Source organism: Procambarus clarkii, chromosome 1, assembly GCF_040958095.1.
Source record: "Procambarus clarkii isolate CNS0578487 chromosome 1, FALCON_Pclarkii_2.0, whole genome shotgun sequence".
Lineage (NCBI taxonomy): Eukaryota > Metazoa > Arthropoda > Malacostraca > Decapoda > Cambaridae > Procambarus > Procambarus clarkii.
The window spans coordinates 54,928,496-54,953,477 of NC_091150.1; the positions used below are offsets into that span (position 1 = coordinate 54,928,496).

At 45.1% G+C, this 24,982-nt stretch overlaps 1 protein-coding gene across 1 annotated transcript in view; it reads left to right on the forward strand.

The window, feature by feature from the left end:
- Nucleotides 1–1,426: 1,426 nt before the first annotated feature.
- The window catches only part of LOC123748456 (uncharacterized), a 154,596-nt gene continuing 131,040 nt past the window's right edge, over nt 1,427–24,982 (forward strand). The window contains 3 exon segments of the mRNA XM_045730859.2: nt 1,427–1,444; nt 1,447–1,576; nt 4,390–4,544. Coding sequence (XP_045586815.2) covers nt 1,427–1,444; nt 1,447–1,576; nt 4,390–4,544 — 303 coding nt within the window.

Genomic DNA, 24,982 nt, shown 5'->3' on the forward strand with positions numbered 1-24,982 from the left:
CGTTGTTTTGCTTAAGTTAGACTCGGAAATGTTATCTTTCACGACTGGAACATGTCTCTCATTACTCGGAACCCTCGCCTTGCATGCTCTCTTGTACGTGGCTGCTGAAGCGTTTAGGCTCACTTTAAGGGTTCTTGTCGACTTACAGATCATATTTAACACCAGATAGAACAGTGGCTTCAACAGACGCCGGTTGTGTTCGGATCGGCTGTGGTGTTCGGATTGTTGATATTGCTGAGGAATCTGAAGCAACACTTAGTGTTCTTAGTGTTTTTCATTACTTGTCTGTATGTAAGATCTTTGAATAATAATAATAGTAATACATTTTTAATAGCAAATACATTATTGTATAAATTGTATGTATGGGCATAAATTACAGGGATAGGTATAAATTGTATGTGTGGGTATGTATATATTGTATAATGTCACTAATCGCGTCCATAAATGAAAATCAAGCGTGATGATCCATCAGCCTATTACAAGACGCTGTTACGTGCCGTAACACATTACCATGTAACCATCGCGAGCGAGAAACGGGTCACATTACATTGAAAGATGTGTGACGGATGTGAGATGTTCACATCTCTCTACTGAACGATGCCAGGGACACTCCAGCCTCCAGCCTGTGATGGAGGGTGACCTCTACACTCCAGCCTCCAGGCTGTGGTGGAGGGTGACCTCTACACTCCAGCCTCCAGGCTGTGATGGAGGGTGACCTCCACACTCCAGGCTGTGGTGGAGGGTGACCTCTACACTCCAGCCTCCAGGCTGTGGTGGAGGGTGACCTCTACACTCCAGCCTCCAGGCTGTGATGGAGGGTGACCTCTACACTCCAGCCTCCAGGCTGTGATGGAGGGTGACCTCCACACTCCAGGCTGTGGTGGAGGGTGACCTCTGCACTATACTCTCCTACTAAGACAATTACTATTGTCACTCTAAGTGACACAGCATGCCTGGGCAGAGCCCCACTCACCTGGAGTTGATAACCGAGTACGGAGACCCATATTACCAGTCACAGTGACTGACTTACTGCATTAACTTACTGTATTAACTTACTGTATTAACTTACTGTATTTCAGTGGCAAATACATTATAAAACAAACCGAACTAATGACACTCATTTTCTCCTCTCTTGTTTAATTGTTTATTTTATTTTCCGATATAATAATTGGTACGTAAGTTATGGGTAAAATTCATGACATGGTGTTGAGTGACAGGATGAACAACCCAGCGGGTTTTCTTCCTATTATGGAGTGTTGTACATGCTGCTATGGCGGTGTATCCACTACTCACAGGATGAGTGGCGCTGCCCAATAAACTCCGCCCCTCGGGGTCAAAATTTAAAAACAAAAATGGTGTCGAGTCACCCACTACAGGGTGTAAGATTGTGTCTAATGTTTGGTGATGTTGTGGTCCACAGAGGGGGATGTGGTCGTCGGTTGTGGTGGCGGGGGCGGCGGGGAGGTGCCCAGCGCCCGCCACAAGCACGCGGTGTGCGCCCACGCCCCCAGCGTCTACCTGTTGGGCGGCCGCCACGGCAACCTTCCTCTCAAGGATTTCTGGATCTATGATCTCGGTAAGTTCACCCGAGGGCGTCTACGGCTCTTCAAACTTGGGTAAGTTCCCTCCTTCATCTGAGTGCGAATACGGATTTTCAAACTTGGGTAAGTTCCCCGCCCCATCACCTGAGTGGTCTTTTATCTATGTTGTGGGTAAGTTGGGTAATAACTCTCCCCTCTCCCCCCTCCCCGCAAAAAAACTAACCGTAGATAAAACTGACTTACAATGTTTCTAGCAAAACTGCAGTTAAACTTCCATACACTTAACCCAATTTGCTTACCTTAGAAGTCAGGTCCAACGTGTCATCTTCAAATTATTGGCATAATATCAAAAGCTTACCTTCAGTTCCTAAGAAACTTTCTTGCAAGGATTCCTGTCGGATTTAAGTAACTCTTCTGTCACGGATTCCCCGTCTTCAGATCTGAGAGGAAGTGTGACGGGTTCTCCCAGAAGGATCTACAACAGGTGGCGTTGTTAATAACAATGTTTAAGGTTGTTTTTTGGTTATTTAAGTATAACATTAGATTCTGAAACAATATTTTATAGAAAGTTTTGGATCTTCTGAGAGAACTTCTGAAAGGGAAAAACTGACGAAGATACTAAAGTAGAATATAAGATGAGATAATGACTTAAGTTTTATTGAAGAGATTATTAGATTCTTGGCAACACAAAACACATTGTTGTCATTCCTCATGACCACACCCATGTTGTCCTCAACACCCCCATGTTGTCCTCAACACCCCCATGTTGTCCTCAACACCCCCATGTTGTCCTCAACACCCCCATGTTGTCCTCAACACCCCCATGTTGTCCTCAACACCCCCATGTTGTCCTCAACACCCCCATGTTGTCCTCAACACCCCCATGTTGTCCTCAACACCCCCATGTTGTCCTCAACACCCCCATGTTGTCCTCAACACCCCCATGTTGTCCTCAACACCCCCATGTTGTCCTCAACACCCCCATGTTGTCCTCAACACCCCCATGTTGTCCTCAACACCCCCATGTTGTCCTGAACACCCCCATGTTGTCCTGAACACCCCCATGTTGTCCTGAACACCCCCATGTTGTCCTGAACACCCCCATGTTGTCCTGAACACCCCCATGTTGTCCTGAACACCCCCATGTTGTCCTGAACACCCCCATGTTGTCCTGAACACCCCCATGTTGTCCTGAACACCCCCATGTTGTCCTGAACACCCCCATGTTGTCCTGAACACCCCCATGTTGTCCTGAACACCCCCATGTTGTCCTGAACACCCCCATGTTGTCCTGAACACCCCCATGTTGTCCTCAACACCCCCATGTTGTCCTCAACACCCCCATGTTGTCCTCAACACCCCCATGTTGTCCTCAACACCCCCATGTTGTCCTCAACACCCCCATGTTGTCCTCAACACCCCCATGTTGTCCTCAACACCCCCATGTTGTCCTCAACACCCCCATGTTGTCCTCAACACCCCCATGTTGTCCTCAACACCCCCATGTTGTCCTCAACACCCCCATGTTGTCCTCAACACCCCCATGTTGTCCTCAACACACCCATGTTGTCCTCAACACACCCATGTTGTCCTCAACACACCCATGTTGTCCTCAACACACCCATGTTGTCCTCAACACACCCATGTTGTCCTCAACACACCCATGTTGTCCTCAACACACCCATGTTGTCCTCAACACCCCCCATGTTGTCCTCAACACCCCCCATGTTGTCCTCAACACCCTCATGACCACACCCATGTTGTCCTCAACACCCTCATGACCACACCCATGTTGTCCTCAACACCCTCATGACCACACCCATGTTGTCCTCAACACACCCATGACCACAGCCATGTTGTCCTCAACACACCCATGTTGTCCTCAACACATCCATGTTGTCCTCAACACACCCATGTTGTCCTCAACACACCCATGTTGTCCTCAACACACCCATGTTGTCCTCAACACACCCATGTTGTCCTCAACACACCCATGTTGTCCTCAACACACCCATGTTGTCCTCAACACACCCATGTTGTCCTCAACACACCCATGTTGTCCTCAACACACCCATGTTGTCCTCAACACACCCATGTTGTCCTCAACACACCCATGTTGTCCTCAACACACCCATGTTGTCCTCAACACACCCATGTTGTCCTCAACACACCCATGTTGTCCTCAACACACCCATGTTGTCCTCAACACCCTCATGACCACACCCATGTTGTCCTCAACACCCTCATGACCACACCCATGTTGTCCTCAACACCCTCATGACCACACCCATGTTGTCCTCAACACCCTCATGACCACACCCATGTTGTCCTCAACACACCATGACCACACCCATGTTGTCCTCAACACACCCATGTTGTCCTCAACACACCCATGACCACACCATGTTGTCCTCAACACACCCATGTTGTCCTCAACACACACATGTTGTCCTCAACACACCCATGTTGTCCTCAACACACCCATGTTGTCCTCAACACACCCATGTTGTCCTCAACACACCCATGTTGTCCTCAACACCCCCATGTGGTCCTCAACACCCCCATGTGGTCCTCAACACCCCCATGTGGTCCTCAACACCCCCATGTGGTCCTCAACACCCCCATGTGGTCCTCAACACCCCCATGTGGTCCTCAACACCCCCATGTGGTCCTCAACACACCCATGTGGTCCTCAACACACCCATGTGGTCCTCAACACACCCATGTGGTCCTCAACACACCCATGTGGTCCTCAACACACCCATGTTGTCCTCAACACACCCATGTTGTCCTCAACACCCCCCACATAACCACACCCCCGTGCTAACGAGAGTGTCGCCCTCTACAGTGAGCCGGGTGTGGCGGGAAGTCCGGGATGACACGGGGACGCGGCCGCCCTCCCTCCAGCAGCACTCCATCGTCAGGGCGGGAGACCGACTCGTGGTCTTCGGCGGGGAGCTGTGCATGTCCAACGAGACTCCGCTCTGGATCTACATCCCCGAGGTGAGCCACATGGTCGGTTGTGGTGTTGTGCGCGGTAAATTCCACCGGGCTTGACAGCTGAGTGGACAGCGCTCTGGGTTCGTAGTCTTAAGGTTCCAAGTTCGATGCCCGGTGAAGGCGGAAACAAATGGGCATAGTTTCTTTCACCCCTGATGGCCCCCTGTTCACCTAGCAGTAAATAGGTACCTGGGAGAAAGATAGCTGCTACAGGTTGCTACCTGGGGGTGTGGAACAAAAACGAGGCCTGGTCGAGGACCGGGCCGCGGGGACGCTTAGCCACGAAATCATCTCAAGATAACCTAATCAGCCCGTTCTTACGAGCGTTCCCAACGTCAAGAGACTGTCGTACTAAAGTACCCTTATCCTAACCTACCAGAGGATCCACGGACAGAAAACGGGACAGTATGTCAATTTCGCGAGCCGCTACTGTTTTCTCGTACGACGATTTTTTGGCCTTAGGTGGAGTATACGTCAAAATGCGACGTGCTAATGGGAGGACGGGTTGTTAAATCTGCAACCTTAAGGTCTTGAGGTACATGTGGATTCGTCCTCGACTCGCAATCCTGGGTTCGATTCGCGGGTAGGACAGAATTGGCTGGGAACGTTTCCTTTCACCTAATGCGTCTGTTCACCTAGCAGTAAATATAGGTACCCGGGAGTTTAGGATCTTTTGTGGGGTCGCATCATGGGGAGGGTCAAATATTTAACCTTCGGGGGGGGGGGGTTGAGGTTATCTCGACACAAGCTTAACTTACACATATACACAGGCTAACTGTCCCCTGGCAAAACTAATTAAGTTATAACTTCTGAAACATAAGACAACCTTTGTAAATCGTCAGGAATAACTCAGGTCCCTTTGACAAGCCGGTGGTGTCCTGTCCTCGTCGAGGCCACTAGAGATGGTTGTCCTCAGGCAAATTCAGATAAATAACGAGGTCGTGGGTTGTTCTCGGTGTGTGTACGACTCCAAGCACTGAAGCTTGGCACTCTGTACTGTAAAATGATTTAGTGTAGAGAACATTGAAATTATGTCTAGTGTTTCAGCTATAAAAACTTGATTCTATACAGGTAGAAGTTCCTTGTCCTTGTCAGTGGTGCTGAGCAGAGAACCGGAGCGCTCATGAGTGTATGTGCTGAGCTCAGCACCACGATGGAAGCGCTTTTAAAATACGTAATGTTGTTGTTGTGGAGGGAAGTAACTGAGGTTATAAACAACCCAGCTTCAGGGTATACTCGTCCAGGCTGTAGTCGTCCACAACCCATCCTCAGGGTAGGTTGTAGAGGGGAGTGCATGGGAGTTCTTAGGTTGTAGAGGGGAGTGTACCCCGGTACAACCACCACCTGGGGTTGTAGAGGGGAGTGTACCCCTGTACAACCACCACCTGGAGTTGTAGAGGGGAGTGGGGAGGGGAGACGTGTTTGTCCACAATCCGTTAAAATCTCGAAATAGTCCAGGGTTTGGGAGGATTACAGCCATGGAACACTGATCACTGTCATCACAAAGTGCATAGCGACCCGTAGCAAAGCTGAACACAGTGATTAACAATATGGAACTGTGTGTTAAATAGAGAATAAACGTGGGGCCACGTGGAAGCCTATGCCTCGAAGCTCGTGTGTATAGTCGATATATCTGAAATACAGTGAACAGTGGTACGTTAAACAGTGAAGTGGAACGGAAAACTAGTTCCACTTCACAAGGAAAAGGAAAGACAAGGAAAACTAGACATGTATAAAAGTCCCAGAATGAGGCAGTACATTAGGCAGATCCCGGGCGCCGGCGAGAAACAATGGGCAGAGTTTCTTTCACCCTATACCCCTGTTACCTTGCAGTAAAATAGGTACCTGGGTGTTAGTCAGCTGTCACGGGCTGCTTCCTGGGGAGGCCTGGTCGAAGACCGAGCCGCGGGGACACTAAAAAGTCCCGAAATCATCTCAAGATAACCTCAAGGTAGGCTGTGTTTAAACCAGCCACAGGCAAGGAGGGTAGAAATAGCCTAAGCTACTCTATCCCTTTGAGATGTATTTTATTGTCTCAATAAAGGTACTTAAACATTGGATAGGCCTTAAGTTTGAGACGTTCCTTATTGATAATATACTGTGAATATATATATATATTGTAATAGGAAAATGTGAATCTAGGAATTAATAATAGAATAAGTTTAATACCATTAAAAGTCGGAAATTAAGCAGAAAGTTCCTTATGGTAATACAGAAAGATAAAAAGTCTATGTTGTCCCAGCCCCCCAGCGTCCTGGGACACACAATGGTCCACTGTATATCCCACTGGGACCACCACAACGTGTTCGGTGTCGACAACGGTTTTAATCAGGCCGAAACGTTCACTTCCTTTCACATTTCTCTGTGGATTTTCCGCATAAAAATCGTTTTGTGATCGTCATTTGCATAATATTGTGTGTGTAAATCACAAAAAGGAAAGGAAATTAGTACTTAAGGAAATTCCTGTCTCAATCCTTCCTTCGTGGTCTGACACTGTCATATAATTTTATAAATATATACATATAATATTATAAATATATACAGTACATATAATATTATAATTAGTACAATACTAAGGACAGCAAGGGATATATATATATATATATATATATAATATATATATATATATATATATATATAATATATATATATATATAATATATATATATATATAATATATATATATATATATATATATATTATATATATATATATATATATATATATATATATATATATATATATATATATACGGTGAAGCACAAATACAATACAATGCCTAAGACAATGGTAGTGTGTGGCAAGTGTTTTCAGGAATTTCGAAGACGTATGGTAGATAACCATACCTTATCCACACCATGCACAGACAAGGAATATACTGGATTTGCAACAATGACAGGTTAATATAGGGGAACATAACCCAACTGATGAATGTCATACCCGAGGCACACAAAGTAACATTCACATATAGGCTATCAGCGATATATGCGGACTGTGGAAAAACAAGACCGGACCAGGACCAAAACTCAGGAACCTGTGGTTTAGAGAACCACAGCAGCAGTGTGGAGGGAGAGGTTATCGTGGCACATAACAGCAGCAATATTGCAGAGTCAGGTAATATAAACAATGAGAGAGCAACAGTAAGACAGAATGTGTAAACGAAGAAATTAGGACAAATAAGGGGGTACGACTCCGTATTTTCGACTCCGTATTCTCTGACGCCAATATAGAGGTGGGTCATGATAAACACACGTATAAACAACAGGGAAAAAAATCAAATTTAGAATATTTGCAAATAGTATGCACAGAGAATGTGCAAATATGGGCCCAAAGGCGAAAAATGCACTTTTATGCATCCTCGAAAATGCAGGAACATGATGGTGCGGAGTACATGCTGTTTTGGAACAGCGTGCAGATACTTCCACTCTAAACAATGCAAATTTTCAATTAATGGGAAAAAAAAGTTACCATCTTCAGTGCCTGGAATTTAACGTGAGAGGGACATGTTACGTGACCGTCTAATAATACTCGAGAATAACATTTAGTGGGATAATAATAGTGGGATAATATTTAGTGGGATAATATCCCACTAAATCCCCCACTCCATACATTGGCACAGAAAATGAGGATAATGAAAGCGGATACTGCCTAATCTCCAGTCTATTTACAAGTCCGTAACATACAATTGAAACAAAGGTAATCACAGACACACTTAAGTGCACCGCGTGGCTCGCTCTGAAGGACGCCGAGACACGGGCAAAGAATTATTTCAAAATACCATCGTGCAAGTCCCACGCAACTGGGGAAAATTAACCATAAAAGGTTGTTTACTTCTCACTACCATTCAACACAATTAAAACCCATGTCCTACTTAACAACAGTAACAACTTAACCTAATAGCCACACCGGCTGGCTGGTGTGGCTATTATCTTACAATGGGTGGCAAAATGAATATCTAATTACATGCAATAGGTTTTCCTTACTGAAACTAATAACTAATAGTGGAGGCCTGGTCGACGACCGGGCCGCGGGGACGCTAAGCCCCGGAAGCACCTCAAGGTAACCACATCATTTACTTTATTTACTTTACAATTATCCTAAGGTGTAAGGACAGCATGGCCGCCGCCGCCATTAGGGCGACGTTCCTTGTACCCATGAATATAATCTCACTATTCCAACCTTACATTAGGAGGCTGAAAACATACTTCGCCTAAAACTGCCAGCAATAAGCTGTTACTATATGAATCCAGATTCCTGTTAACACATCTCTGCGTCAAGCAATTTCAAACATAATATTGGTACATTTCTATTAATTAAATTCCCATTTCCCTGTGGTTGGTGCTCGCTAATCCCGACCTCAGGTCCGGCGCTTAATCCGCTTACAATATCATTTCGGCCCCACTGGCTGTGCTCAGCGTGTCCTTACATATATAATCATACAACACACTGCTCATATATTATAGTATAATCAATTAGTCAACATAAGGCAATGCCTAACATCTTTATTCCTTCTTACATGGTAATCTACTTCATAGACAGTTACGAATACGTTATTTCTTCAACTGGAAATAACGAGTTCGTAACAGTACACAACGTTGTAGACTGGAAGACCAATATGATATTACTGATTTTTTTAGAGGCCGGCAGAGACAGACTAGACCATATAAGAGAGGAACAGATAGAATCACTCCAAGAGTACAGAGGGGAAGGGAGATATTCACAAGACTGGAATACAGGTTATCATCAAGCACACAGGTACTGCCTTACCTTGCGGGACTACACCACACAACACCCCCACTACTACCAAAACTGGACGAACCACTACCAAAACAACACACCCTGGACCTGGGTGAAGAGAAGGGAGAACTACCAAAGCCCACAAGAAGTGACAACACAATATGGGAAATCATTCATATTTGCAAACATATAAGGCCTAAAGTCAACATCAAGAAATAAAGTTAAGGTCATAAATGTCCTTAATAGGATCGAACTCAATGTTTGGTGCATTTACAGAAACCTACACAAAAGATTACATGGATAGTGAAATCTGGATCCCAAATTATAATCTAGATAGATGCGACAGAGTAATTAGGTCAAGTGGAGGAGTAGGTCTGTATATTAAATAGGAGCTGGCATGCACAGAGCTCCTGCACTCGACCAATGAGATGGTAGAGGTACTTGGAATCAAGGTAGAGAATGTAAATCTAATTATTATTCCAGTATGCAAACCATCAGATGAAACAGTTGAGGAATTCACTGAGCAGATACACCAAATAGAGAATATCCTTGATAACCTAGCAAACACAGCACCGTATATTATCTTCCTTGGAGACTTCAATCTATCCAGTATAAAAATGAAGAATAGTAAACAATAGCATTAAGCAGAAAATGAATCTGGAAATAACCAACCACAGGTCAGAGAACTACTGAGATTGTGTGACAAATTCTCGCTCAGTCAGCAGATTACAGAACTAAGAACGAAAACACGCTGAACCTGATATTCATAATGATAAGCTAATCAGAGACATTACATATGCAGATCACAACCTTATTGAAGTGGAACCTAACATTAATAACGGTAGTAGGTACAAGAGAAACAACAAGTGAGAAGGGTTATTCATTCAATTCAATTTCAACAATAAGAGGATCTGGGGAAAAACAGGGAAAAAATACATACATATATATACAAATATATATAAATTTTGCAAATATATATACAAAATATATACAAATCTTGCAACCATTCAATGGGAGACGGTCTTAAGCGACAAAACTCCCACACAGGGGACAGCTCAACTGACAGCTGAAGCTTACAAGGTCTGCTTGAAGCACGTACCTGTGAGGAGGGGCAGAAAGAGGACCACTCTAGAAAGAGAACGCAGACGGCTGTACAGGAGAAGGAAAAAAATCACGGAAAGCTTAAACAGACGCGACTGTTACAAGCAAGGAAAATAAACCTAAACAGGGAGATCGAAGAAATAGAGCAGACGCTGAAGCGATTATATGAGTCTAAGGAGATGGAATTGGAACAGAAAAGCTATACAAGAGATAAAGAAAATCCAAAATACTTTTTCACATATACAAAATCAAAATAGAAGCTTCTAATAGTATTTGACCTTTACTTACAACTGAAGGTTCGTACACAGAGGCGGACAAAGAAATTAGTGAAATTCTAAATGGCCAGTATGAGACTGTTTAGCGCCCCAATAAAGAACATGTAAAAGTTGAAGATCCAGACAGCTTCTTTATGAATCAGATCCAAGCTCCAGAATAATATAATCGATAATTAACACGAAATCAGAAGATTTTGTAGAGAAATATACAACATTGCCCATGTTCTCAGCCCCTCGTCCTGACTTGTGGAATCCAATATTCATAAGAAATGTAAATACGAGTAGCGCGAGCGTTCAGTGTAATATGGAGAAAGAGGCCTGGATGCAGGGGAGATACCAGCTGCACTTAATTCAGCAGATATAGCTCCTCTGCACAAGGGGGAGTAGGGAGGTCACCACCTCTGCACAAGTGGGGGGGTAGTAATGCTTTGGCAAACTATTGTATACAAGTTGCACTAACATCACACATAATAAAAGTTTTTTGAAAGTGATTAGGAATCAAATTTACAGTTTTATGGAAAAATAATAAACTTCACAACCCAGGACAACATGGATTTAAAGCGGGAAGATCGTGTCTGTCAGTTACTCAACCACTGACAGAATCACAGAAGCCTTAGAGGAAAAGCAAAACGCAGATGTTATATACACAGATTTTGCTAAGGCATTCGACAAATGTGACCATGAGTGATAACCCATAAATGAGATCAATAGGAATAACGGGTCAAGTGCGGAGTTGGATTTCAGCTTTCTGTCAAACAGAATGCAGAGAGTGACGGTAAATCAAGTAAAATCAAGCCCAAGTGCAGTGAAAAGCTCTGTACCCCAGGGCACAGTCTTTGCACCGCTGCTATTTCGCATTCGTATCTCTGATATAGACAAAAATACTGGTCACAGCTCCGTGTCATCCTTTGCAGATGATACAAAATTACCATGAAAATTTCCACTACATAAGACATTGAAAAACTACAGGCAGATATAAATAAAGTATTCGATTGGGCAACTGAAAATAACATGATGTTTAACGGTGATAGGTTCCAGGTACTGAGGTATGGTGGAAACGAGGAACTTAAACGAAACACAAGGTATAGGACACAATCAGACCTACTCATAGAAGGAAAGCAACACGTAAATGATCTGGGAATTACGAGTCTGACGACCTAACATTTAGTGAACAAAACCGAGCAAATATAGCGGCGGCCACGAAAATGATAGGATGGATTATGAGAACGTTGAAATCCAGGAACCCCACAGTATGCTAACAATATTTAAATCACTGGTGGTGTCCCGTCTTGAGTATTGCTCAGTACTCACTTCCCCCTTTCAGAGCAGGAGAGATCTCTGAATTAGAGGAAATACAGAGAACATATACGCCACGCATAGACACGATAAAACATCTGAATTATTGAGACCGGTTTCAAAGCTCTCAGAACGTACTCTTTGAAAGGGGACGAGGAAAAGTATCAAATAATATATACATGCAAGATATTTGAAGGCCAGGTCCTAAATTTGGCCAGTAGAATAACAACATACTGGAGCAAAAGGTATGGAAGGAAATGCAGAATAGAACCAGTGAGGATTAGAGACGCCATAGACACAATTAGAGAACACTGTCTGAACATCAGAGGCCCATAGCTGTTCAACACCCTCCCAGCAAGCATTAGAAATATTGCCGGAACGAAGGTGGATGTATTCAAGAGGCACTTAGATAAGTTCTTGCAGGAAGTGCCGGACCAACCCAAGCTGTAGTGGATATGTGGGCCTTACGGCCGCTCCAAGCAACAGCCTGTTGGACCACGTTATCACAAGTCGAGCCTGGCCTCGGGCCGGGCTCGGGGAGTAGGAAAGCTCCCGAAACCCTCACCAGGTATGTTCCAGGTATACCGTCCAAGCTGTGGATGTTGTGACAGGCACGTGCCAAAATGTATCTGCAACGTGGTGACTGTGGCTCTCCCCCCCCCCTGGGAAGGTCTAAGGAGAAACCCCCCCCCATCTCACGGGCGGTCTTCCATGACTAAGTTAAATATTGACTTACCCAGCGGTGCGGTAAGTCATACTTGGCCTTTCCTCAAGCTGATTATGTTTGAAGCTTAAACTTTCTTGACTCGGTTCCAGCCCGAAATATCAGTGCTCGTAAGACAGTCTTTTACTAAATCACGTAACCTAACCTTAGCTAGGCTTGTCTAACTTAACATAGCCTAAGTAACATAGGCTAACTTAACCTAACTTAATCCTGGCTAATCTAACCTAACTTAACCTTGGCTAATATATCCTAACTACACCTAGGTTAAAATATCCTAACTTAACCTAGGCTACTCTAACCTAACTTACCCTAACCTAGGTTCCTGACCAAGTACACAGTTTAATAAACCATATTAACTTGTGCTCATTTACAACACTATACGTCTTCACTAAATCAAACACGCACTCAAGGTATGCTATGTCTTGACATATTAACTACCAAGACGGTCGTAATTGTTCTTAGCGAACTAGAGAACTGTTAAAGAAAAACATCTCCTGAGTTTGGTGTCGGTCTTAAGGTCTATCAGCCTCTAGAGAGCTATTAAGGCCATCGCAATATCTCACTGACCAACCAACGGTATAGTTTAGTTCTCGATATACTCAAAAACTAAAGTTTACACTGTAAACTATTACTACTACTCGCTACAACCTCTTCCCTCTTCTCTTTAACTTCTCCTTTGCAATCTTCTCCTCCCACTGCAACGTCTCCTCCTCCTCCTCTTCCCTGCAACTGCATATTTCAGTTCCCTGTTCTCGTATCCCAGCTCCTTGTCCTTATATCTTAGCTCCTTGTCCTCGTCTTCCAGCTTATATCCTTGTCCTCGTCTTCCTTGTACTTATATCCCAGCTCCTTGTTCTCATATCCCAGCTCCTTGTTCTCATATCCCAGATCCTTGTCTTCGTAAGCCCTCTAAGTGGTACATAGTTATTACTGACCCAGTGCGATACGTGACTTGAGGTCAAGTATTATTTTATGTGTAACATACATAAAGTGAAGAAATGAACAATGGCGATTAGTCAATGTTCCTTTCTTCCCTGTCCTCTGACCTTCTTACCACCTTACCTCTTTCTTCAACCCGTCCTCCTACAACCTGTCCTCCTACAACCTGTCTCCTACAACCTGTCCTCCTACAACCCGTCCTCCTACAACCCGTCCTCCTACAACCTGTCCTCCTACAACCTGTCCTCCTACAACCTGTCCTCCTACAACCTGTCCTCCTACAATGAACGTCGACTTTCGCTCGTATGTGTTACATAATGCCAAAAATCGTCGTACTAGAAAATGAAAGCGGCTGGCGAAAGTGACGTACTGTCCCGTTTTCTGTGTTGGGTCCTCTGGAAGGTTAGGAGAGGACAATTTAAATTGACCGTTTTCTTGACGTTTGGGAAACCTTAGGAGGACGGGCTGGTGATTAATCTTGACTAGTCAACAGACTAATTTGTGTGGACGACCGCGTATAGCATGTGATAAAGGTGTATGTTATGGAGTAAAGTAAACTTTTCCTGTACAAGATTGTGAGAGGTGGGGGGGGGGGTCATTGTGTAAACCATATTACAACACAGGTTAATACGTAATTTGACGCTCTCCGAACAAGCACCGTGCGGGCCCATGAATGCGTTAACTAAACACGTCTATATTGTGGTAAGGGGACAGACAGACAGACAGATAGACAGAGACGTGGAGACCCGCAAGAGACAGACGGGAACATGGCTAAGAGAGAGAGATAAATAAGAGAAAAGTAGTAGTGTGTAAGGGAAAAAAGTGATCGTGCTGGGAGGTTTGTTTATGTTACTGGTTTAGGGGTAACTAGAGCACGGGACGGCATGTACCCCATATATTGGAGGGAGGGACGGACTGACTTGATGGTGGTTGCGGGCGCATCTCACCCAAAGATCGTCGTGGCTCCTCAGTCAACGACAAACCCGCCAAACACACACCGAAACTACGACGTTGGTACAACGTTCGAACAAATTTTAACACCTAACCAGTTATAACAACCAATATAGCAAGTTGTAACAACGTTCTAATACGTCATAAACACGTTAAGCCAAGATGTAAACAACTTTATTACAAGTTGTTACAAGCGGAAAATAGAGACAGTTTCGGTTTGTGTTTCCAGGGAACCACCTCCTCGAGGTTGCAGGTTGCCTGGTGTGTCACGTCGTCTTTAGTTTGCAGTATTTACACAATAACAGCTTTTGGGCTGTTGGCCATTCGGTTGGTCACTCTACTCTCAAGGTTTCTTGATGAAAGGCGTCGAATATTATAGCGCATCAGTCGAGGACCAACCGAGTGAAACCAGTTGGTCCGGTTCCAGCCGGTCTGACGGGTGGCTCCCACGAACCGGACCCGTCAGTGGTTCGTGGTCCTGTTGAGCACCACGAGTAGACTTGTGGGTAATAAAATTGGTCTCGCAATACCAGTGCGTGAACCGCGAACCGAGTTTTGCACAGTTATCCCTTCAAGAATGCTAATTTTAGCTTCTGGTTTCCGTTTAAGTTGTGTGTTACTCTCCCAGAGTCGTAATTTAAGCCGGCCAAAAGCCGGAGATTTTTTTAACTTCCATGTGAAGGTGAAAGAGAAGTTTTCAAAAGAACGGATGGTTCCCCGAGTGGGATTTTGTGTTTTACTCGCAGCCCATCCTCCTGTTTAGCAGCCCATCCTCCTGTTTAGCAGCCCATCCTCCTGTTTAGCAGCCCATCCTCCTGTTTAGCAGCCCATCCTCCTGTTTTAGCAGCCCATCCTCCTGTTAGCAGCCCATCCTCCTGTTTAGCAGCCCATCCTCCTGTTTAGCAGCCCAATCCTCCTGTTTAGCAGCCCATCCTCCTGTTTAGCAGCCCATCCTCCTGTTTAGCAGCCCATCCTCCTGTTTAGCAGCCCATCCTCCTGTTTAGCAGCCCATCCTCCTGTTTAGCAGCCCATCCTCCTGTTTAGCAGCCCATCCTCCTGTTTAGCAGCCATCCTCCTGTTTAGCAGCCCATCCTCCTGTTTAGCAGCCCATCCTCCTGTTTAGCAGCCCATCCTCCTGTTTAGCAGCCCATCCTCCTGTTTAGCAGCCCCATCCTCCTGTTTAGCAGCCCATCCTCCTGTTTAGCAGCCCATCCTCCTGTTTAGCAGCCCATCCTCCTGTTTAGCAGCCCATCCTCCTGTTTAGCAGCCCATCCTCCTGTTTAGCAGCCCATCCTCCTGTTTAGCAGCCCATCCTCCTGTTTTAGCAGCCCATCCTCCTGTTTAGCAGCCCATCCTCCTGTTTAGCAGCCCATCCTCCTGTTTAGCAGCCCATCCTCCTGTTTAGCAGCCCCATCCTCCTGTTTAGTAACCCATCCTCCTGTTTAGCAGCCCATCCTCCTGTTTAGCAGCCCATCCTCCTATTTAGCAGCCCATCCTCCTGTTTTAGCAGCCCATCCTCCTGTTTAGTAACCTATCCTCCTGTTTAGCAGCCCATCCTCCTGTTTAGCAGCCCATCCTCCTGTTTAGCAGCCCATCCTCCTGTTTAGCAGCCCATCCTCCTGTTTAGCAGCCCATCCTCCTGTTTAGCAGCCCATCCTCCTGTTTAGTAACCCATCCTCCTGTTTAGCAGCCCATCCTCCTGTTTAGCAGCCCATCCTCCTGTTTAGCAGCCCATCCTCCTGTTTAGCAGCCCATCCTCCTGTTTAGCAGCCCATCCTCCTGTTTAGCAGCCCATCCTCCTGTTTAGCAGCCCATCCTCCTGTTTAGCAGCCCATCCTCCTGTTTAGCAGCCCATCCTCCTGTTTAGCAGCCCATCCTCCTGTTTAGCAGCCCATCCTCCTGTTTAGCAGCCCATCCTCCTGTTTAGCAGCCCATCCTCCTGTTTAGCAGCCCATCCTCCTGTTTAGCAGCCCATCCTCCTGTTTAGTAACCTATCCTCCTGTTTAGCAGCCCATCCTCCTGTTTAGTAACCTATCCTCCTGTTTAGCAGCCCATCCTCCTGTTTAGTAACCTATCCTCCTGTTTAGCAGCCCATCCTCTGTTTAGCAGCCCATCCTCCTGTTTAGCAGCCCATCCTCCTGTTTAGCAGCCCATCCTCCTGTTTAGCAGCCCATCCTCCTGTTTAGCAGCCCATCCTCCTGTTTAGCAGCCCATCCTCCTGTTTAGCAACCCATCCTCCTGTTTAGTAACCCATCCTCCTGTTTAGTAACCCATCCTCCTGTTTAGCAGCCCATCCTCATGTTTAGCAGCCCATCCTCCTGTTTAGTAACCTATCCTCCTGTTTAACAGCCCATCCTCCTGTTTAGTAACCCATCCTCCTGTTAAGCAACCCATCCTCCTGTTTAGAAACCCATCCTCCTGTTTAGAAACCCATCCTCCTGTTTAGAAACCCATCATCCTGTTTAGTAACCCATCCTCCTGTTTAGCAGCCCATCCTCATGTTTAGCAGCCCATCCTCCTGTTTAGAAACCCATCCTCCTGTTTAGTAAACCCATCCTCCTGTTTAGTAACCCATCCTCCTGTTTAGTAACTCATCCTCCTGTTTAGCAGCCCATCCTCCTGTTTAGTAACTCATCCTCCTGTTTAGTAACCCATCCTCCTGTTTAGTAACCATCCTCCTGTTTAGTAACTCATCCTCCTGGTTTAGTAACCATCCTCCTGTTTAGCAGCCCATCCTCCTGTTTAGTAACTCATCCTCCTGTTTAGTAGCCCATCCTCCTGTTTAGTAACCCATCCTCCTGTTTAGTAACCCATCCTCCTGTTTAGCAGCCCATCCTCCTGTTTAGCAGCCCATCCTCCTGTTTAGCAGCCCAGCCTCCTGTTTAGTAACTCATCCTCCTGTTTAGTAAACCCATCCTCCTGTTTAGTAACCCATCCTCCTGTTTAGTAACTCATCCTCCTGTTTAGTAACCCATCCTCCTGTTTAGCAGCCATCCTCCTGTTTAGTAACTCATCCTCCTGTTTAGTAGCCCATCCTCCTGTTTAGTAACCCATCCTCCTGTTTAGTAACCCATCCTCCTGTTTAGTAACCCATCCTCCTGTTTAGTAACTCATCCTCCTGTTTAGTAGCCATCCTCCTGTTTAGTAACCCATCCTCCTGTTTAGTAACCCATCCTCCTGTTTAGTAACCCATCCTCCTGTTTAGTAACCCATCCTCCTGTTTAGTAACTCATCCTCCTGTTTAGTAACTTCCTGTTTAGATAGTACCTATTGTGACAGTCGCCAACAGTCAGAACTCGTACGTTCTTAGCTTTTAGATAGTAGTATACCGACTTGTCGGGAATTCTTTTAAAATAAATGAAGTTAAAACACAAAACCTAAATATTCCCAGGCCTAGTATAGCACACATATGTACTATATTAGGTCTTAGAATCGTGTATTAGGCCTAGGGAGGTTAGGATAGGTTAGTTTAGTCTGTCAAAGCAACTCAAGTAAAATATATAGTTTTCCGGTTTATCCAACTCAATAGTTCAGATTTCTACTTTCTAATTTCGTCGTACGTCGGTATATGTATACTATGGTCCTCATCGTTACCATAAGTTCCGCCAAAACAAGAGGATTGGGCTGTTTGCTCGCATGATTCACACGTTATGGTAGTCCTAGTTGGCACGGTAGCTGCTCCGGGTTAGGTTATGGTAGTCTAGTTGGCACGGTAGCTGCTCCGGGTTAGGTTCCGGTAGTCTAGTTGGCACGGGTAGCTGGCTCCGGGTTAGGTTATGGTAGTCTAGTTGGCACGGTAGCTGCTCCGGGTTAGGTTACGGTAGTCCTAGTTGGCACGGTAGCTGCTCCGGGTTAGGTTATGGTAGTCTAGTTGGCACGGTAGCTGCTCCGGGTTAGGTTATGGTAGTCTAGTTGGCACGGTAGCTGCTCCGGGTTAGGTTACGGTAGTCTAGTTGGCACGGTAGCTGCTCCGGGTTAGGTTATGGTAGTCTAGTTGGCACGGTAGCTGCTCCGGGTTAGGTTACGGTAGTCTAGTTGGCACGGTAGCTGCTCCGGGTTAGGTTACGGTAGTCTAGTTGGCACGGTAGCTGCTCCGGGTGGCTCTCCTGGAATCCAGGCAAAATCCAGTAAATAATGTCGATAATAAAGTGTCACAAATATTGCACAGTCAATGTTTGTGACAAGTTGGTGACTTGTGAAAAAAAAAATTATTCTGGGGAAAGTGGTAGTTGACAGCTGTCGACTCTGCCGCCATCGCCTGCACCTACATGATTATGCTGCAACCACATTGTGGGCAGTTATGTGGTACAACCACTACTGCAGCGCTACCTAACTTAACATTGCCGGAGCACATATAGACGGGTCTTAAACATGAAGCCTTGTGCCTCTTTATGATCGTCTCAAGTCTAAAGAGCGAGTCTTCCACCAAGTGCCATGTCTTGCAAGTTCCCAATGTCTTCCAGGTTGTAAGTGAACAAGACATTCCGGGCCATCAGTGCCAAGTCCCGCCACTAGTGAGCCAGTGCCAATTTCCGCCGGTCAGACAGTGTCCGGTACTTTTCAGCCGGCGACAAAGACCTGACAGTCGTCAGTCACGTGCCTCCGTGATCGCCAATGTCAGCTTCAGTGTCATAGGTACTCGCAGGCATAACCGAAGCCCTTAGTGATTGTTGTTAAAGAATCGCTACCTGGAATAAAAAGTCCCAAGCAGCACGGGCTATGGTGAGCCCGTAGTTCCCTTAGTGATTACTGCAGTCCCCCTACCCCCCTCCTCCTCCTCCTCCTCCCCCCAGCGCGTTGTGTAACACGTGTTCATTACAACTGTTGGAAACAAAACACCGTTGTTCAATGCTGGAGTTTGCAGAGCCTGTTGCTGTAAACAATGCTCCCCTCCCCCCCTTTCCTCTCTCGACCAGCTATTCTGTGAACAAAATAAGTTATTGTACTTGTTCTTTGTTTTTGGTGCTGTCATGCTGCGTCCTTGTTTGCTGCCTTCATGAGACGTTGTTTGCTGCCTTCATGAGGCGCTGTTTGCTGCCTTCATGAGGCGCTGTTTGTTGTTTTTATGAGACGTTTGCTGCCTTCATGAGACGTTGTTTGCTGCCTTCATGAGACGTTGTTTGCTGCCTTCATGAGACGTTGTTTGCTGCCTTCATGAGACGTTGTTTGCTGCCTTCATGAGACGTTGTTTGCTGCCTTCATGAGACGTTGTTTGCTGCCTTCATGAGGCGCTGTTTGTTGTTTTTATGAGACGTTGTTTGCTGCCTTCATGAGACGTTGTTTGCTGCCTTCATGAGACGTTGTTTGCTGTTTTCAAAGTTAATGATTTTGTTATCAGTTTTCTTGCAACATTATTTGCTTTCGTGCTGACCAGCCCACCAGCAGGAGGTGCTCAAGTAACGCTTAATAAACATTATAGCGACGTTTAAATGTTGGTTCACTGTTACATCAGCAACGTTTCTGACCTGTGTGTTGCGTTTTCCAGTCAACGTTGTCGTGTCCCAGGCTGTGCCTTGGTTGCTGTTTCCATCTTGCATTGCTTTTGTTCCAGGCTTCGTTGATTGATATTTCCAGGCAGTATATCATTCAGTATATCATTCGTATTTCAATATTTTCATCATGTATAATTCACGTCATTTATGGTGCACCAGACGCTAACGTGAGGCTGCCGTATTGCCAGGGGGCATGATGGTGAAGATAGGCTAAAAACATTGATAAAGTGTTATATATATATATATATATATATATATATATATATATATATATATTATATATATATATATATATTCAAAATTTACATTTCCACAAACACCGACCATTGTCCTAAGCCCTTAATGGTAACCAGCTTTCCACCAATCTTCACATTTCTAATCACTGTACCATGCTAGTCTCCGGAGATCAACTGGACGCTCTCAAATTACTGGCCCAAGTGTTAATCACTTGAAGCAGCACACACACGAATGCTCACAACTCAGCAGTGGCACCTGCCAGGATCCATACAGGACTGTCCGCTACAAGGGGGAGGATCACGGGGGTCCACCAGCATAGGGAGATGTCGATCATGACTTGACATGGCCCAGGTTCTCTGTCAACTGTTTGCTGTGGCCCTCGGAACTGATTCTCCCGCCATTCTTGAGCTAATAGGGTCATCTCCTGTCCCACAGCTGTGGCATTCCCTCCGGCCCTTCGCAACAACTCCTTATTGTGTCTTAGTTTCCAAGATTCTTTCTGCTATTGGTTTCAGGTCACGCGGGTGATTGAAGTTGCCGCCCAGCTTATTGACGGAAGTTCTTAGTGGAAACGGCATACCCTGGCGTCTCAGTTGCCATACTCACTTCCATACTCGGCCCCATTCTTACACTCACCCATAAACACTTCCACCGGCCGAAATTATTCGAATCTATTTCGGTTGCAACAGTTGTTTCTGTTTCGAAGCAACTTCGAATCCTCATATGGCTCCCAAACATATTGAGAGAGAGAGAGTATGAATGTCCGCAAACACGGTTCACCTCTCTTCTTGGTGACCTTAATCAACCATAAATGAAAGGACTGTCAAAACGATGGAGATTCCTCGGCTAAATCACTACGAAAATCACCCCTGTCATATGCAAATTATTTAATCTAGATATTATATAGAGCCAAACACACTTTTTTTGTATAATGTATGTTTCATTATACAAAAAATTACATTATATTTACATTATATTATGTTACATATTTACATTATATTATGTTACATATTTACATTATAATATGTTACATATTTACATTACATGTTTGTACCCCCCAAGCCTACGCCGGGCTTGGGGGAACTGTAATTGGGAAGCTGTGTGTCAATTGGATTTCGATCTTATAATTTCATTTGCGGAAATGAGATTGCGAGGAATTGCGTCCCGCTGCGACAGTCATGCAGATCAACACAACCAATATTCTGGCAACGGAGCTTATTAGTATCCTGCCATATTGACCTGAGAGAGAGAGAGAGAGAGAGAGAGAGAGAGAGAGAGAGAGAGAGAGAGAGAGAGAGAGAGAGAGACAGAGACAGAGAGACAGGGAGGGAAGTCGAGTTCATTAGCTCAGCAAAAGTTTCAAGTTTCGAGACTCAGGAGCTTCAGGTCAATGATAATTGCATAAAACCAGGCTGCCAGGTCACCCTAGGGCTTGGACGTCAAAAGACGTCAATAGCTTCATTTTCATATACATGTGGATAGCTAGCAACGGAACAGCTCAAAGAAAATCAAACCGTATTGATAACGGCGAGAATTAATTGAAATATAAAAACAATTTGTTTTAAAAATTGATGTTGTGACCCCTCCCCCCCCCATACTCCCATTATTTGGTTCCCATACCCTCAAGGGGTATGATGCCCCCACGATTAAGAAACCTTGATCTAAGGCTATCTCGTATATCATATAATGTTTTAAAACGCTTTGATTAGGTACAATAACAATAGTAATTTAGGATAAAAATCCACACTTGTGTATTTGTGAAATTTATGTAAGGAATTTACAGCAAATCTTTCGCACTCTCCTGAGTGCTTTGACAAGGTCTGAGTGTGTGGTGAGGACGAGACTTATATCACAACATCTAATGAGGCTGTTATAAGTTGTAAGAAGACTGGACCCAGGATAACAGCCTCATTAGACGTTGAGATGCAAGTTTGATCCTAATCACACACTCAGACCTTGACAAAGTACTCAGGAGAGTGCGAAGGACTTGGTGTCAATTCGTTGCATAAATCTCACAAATACACAAGTGTGGGATTTTATCCTGTGTTATTACGTCTGTGAGAAGACATTACCATTACTTAATAATAATAATAATAATAATAATAATAATAATAATAATAATAATAATAATATAATAATGACGGTGAAGAAAATACCAACTACACGTGTAAGTGTATTATTAAACCGAATACACTTAATACAATGTAAATAATTCTCAATAATAATAACAATAATAATACCACCAATAATAAATTCAATTTCTAACATTACAATTGAAAACATTACATAGTTTCGCCAGTTTTTAGTAATCTGCTGACTCTGATGTTAAGCCCTGGCACTTAACATTATTTCAGGCGTGAGAAACTTAACATAGACTGGACTGTTGACGTGTTGACGCGGTACACTTCAGAGGTTGAGGCTTCTCCTTACACAGTCCTCGCACCAGCAGCTGATCTCCTTACACAGTCCTCGCACCAGCAGCTGATCTCGTTACACAGTCCTCGCACCAGCAGCTGATCTCGTTACACAGTCCTCGCACCAGCAGCTGATCTCGTTACACAGTCCTCGCACCAGCAGCTGATCTCGTTACACAGTCCTCGCACCAGCAGCTGATCTCGTTACACAGTCCTCGCACCAGCAGCTGATCTCGTTACACAGTCCTCGCACCAGCAGCTGATCTCGTTACACAGTCCTCGCACCAGCAGCTGATCTCGTTATACAGTCCTCGCACCAGCAGCTGATCTCGTTACACAGTCCTCGCACCAGCAGCTGATCTCGTTACACAGTCCTCGCACCAGCAGCTGATCTCGTTACACAGTCCTCGCACCAGCAGCTGATCTCGTTATACAGTCCTCGCACCAGCAGCTGATCTCGTTACACAGTCCTCGCACCAGCAGCTGATCTCGTTACACAGTCCTCGCACCAGCAGCTGATCTCGTTACACAGTCCTCGCACCAGCAGCTGATCTCGTTACACAGTCCTCGCACCAGCAGCTGATCTCGTTACACAGTCCTCGCACCAGCAGCTGATCTCGTTACACAGTCCTCGCACCAGCAGCTGATCTCGTTACACAGTCCTCGCACCAGCAGCTGCTCCATGTGTACAGAGAGGCGGGGAGAGGCGACTGCCGCTGATCCCACACAGTTTAGAGTTAGAAGAAATATCGGGAGGTTTCAGTATTAATGTTCGACAAATTTATATACATATAAGTGCGCAAGTGTGTGTATATATATATATATATATATATATATATATATATATATATATATATATATATATATATATATATATATATATATATATATATTATACTTGGGCAGCAGGCGTTCCTTTCGGCATTCGGTTCAATATGACAGCATTACTGGCGTTTTTTATCTTAGAGTGTAAGCTTTCTATGCCTTTAAACTATTTTCTTAGCCCAACAACCACAACAGAAGACATTCCCTTCAGTAAACCTGCATTACAAATCCACTATGAACTCACGGTATAAACTGAAGAAAAAATAATACAAAAATATTATTTCAAATGGAGTGAAACCGACAGCCCCAGACCAAAGATTTGAATTCATGATTTATTACAAAACAAAAAGGACTGTTGGTTTATTACTTAAGAACAGCCCCAACAAACAGTACAACCTTCTCCAAAAAGCAAACATGGTGTAACAGTTTACTGCCCCAGTGAAGGAAGTCACCTTCGCTCTACTTATATTGGTATGACCACCACAAAGCTTTCGTGAAGACTGACCTGCCATCTACAAGCTGCAGTGCCTCCTAGGAACCATATGTAAAGTGTACCATAACACAACACTCGCTAGGAACATGCTGGTAGACAACGCAACACTCTACCATTCACTGTTGCTAATTAACATACCTTTCGACCGTCTATTCGACCAAATAGAACATGTTCCACAAAGGTAGCCAGGAAGGTAGTCCACCAAGCACTGGTGGCCAGGAGAGTGGCACAGGTAGTCACCGCTGCTGTTGTGTGTCATTAGTCATAATGGGGAGTGAGGGGGAGCCAGAGAGAGAGAGAGAGAGAGAGAGAGAGAGGGAGAGAGGGAGGGAGAGGATATCTCCCTCTAACTCTCGGGATATCAAAGGCATCTGGAACTGTTTACCAGATTCTCTTCCGTCCTCAGTTCCGACGATAACCGTGTGGGCGTCGCTGCTCCTCCCTTGTTGTTGTGGCCGGGCTCTGAGGTCGCCGGGTTCCCGCAGTGTTGGGAGAGGTCTCGCGTCTACCAGGGATGGAGTCTTACATATACCATTTGGAAAGTGTGTTACATCCACTAGAGGGAGTCTTAGGCCTATAGTGGTAGAGAGACTACCACTATACAGGTGCTAGCAACAACCAGGTCAGGTCATGTTAGACCAGGTCAGGTCAGGTCATGTTAGGTCAGGTCATGTTAGGCCAGGCCAGGCCAGGCCAGGTCATGTTAGACCAGGTCAGGTCAGGTCATGTTAGACCAGGTCAGGCCAGGTCATGTTAGACCAGGTCAGGTCAGGTCATGTTAGACCAGGTCAGGTCAGGTCATGTTAGACCAGGTCAGGCCAGGTCATGTTAGACCAGGTCAGGTCAGGTCATGTTAGACCAGGCCAGGCCAGGTCATGTTAGACCAGGTCAGGTCAGGTCATGTTAGACCAGGTCAGGTCAGGTCATGTTAGACCAGGCCAGGCCAGGTCATGTTAG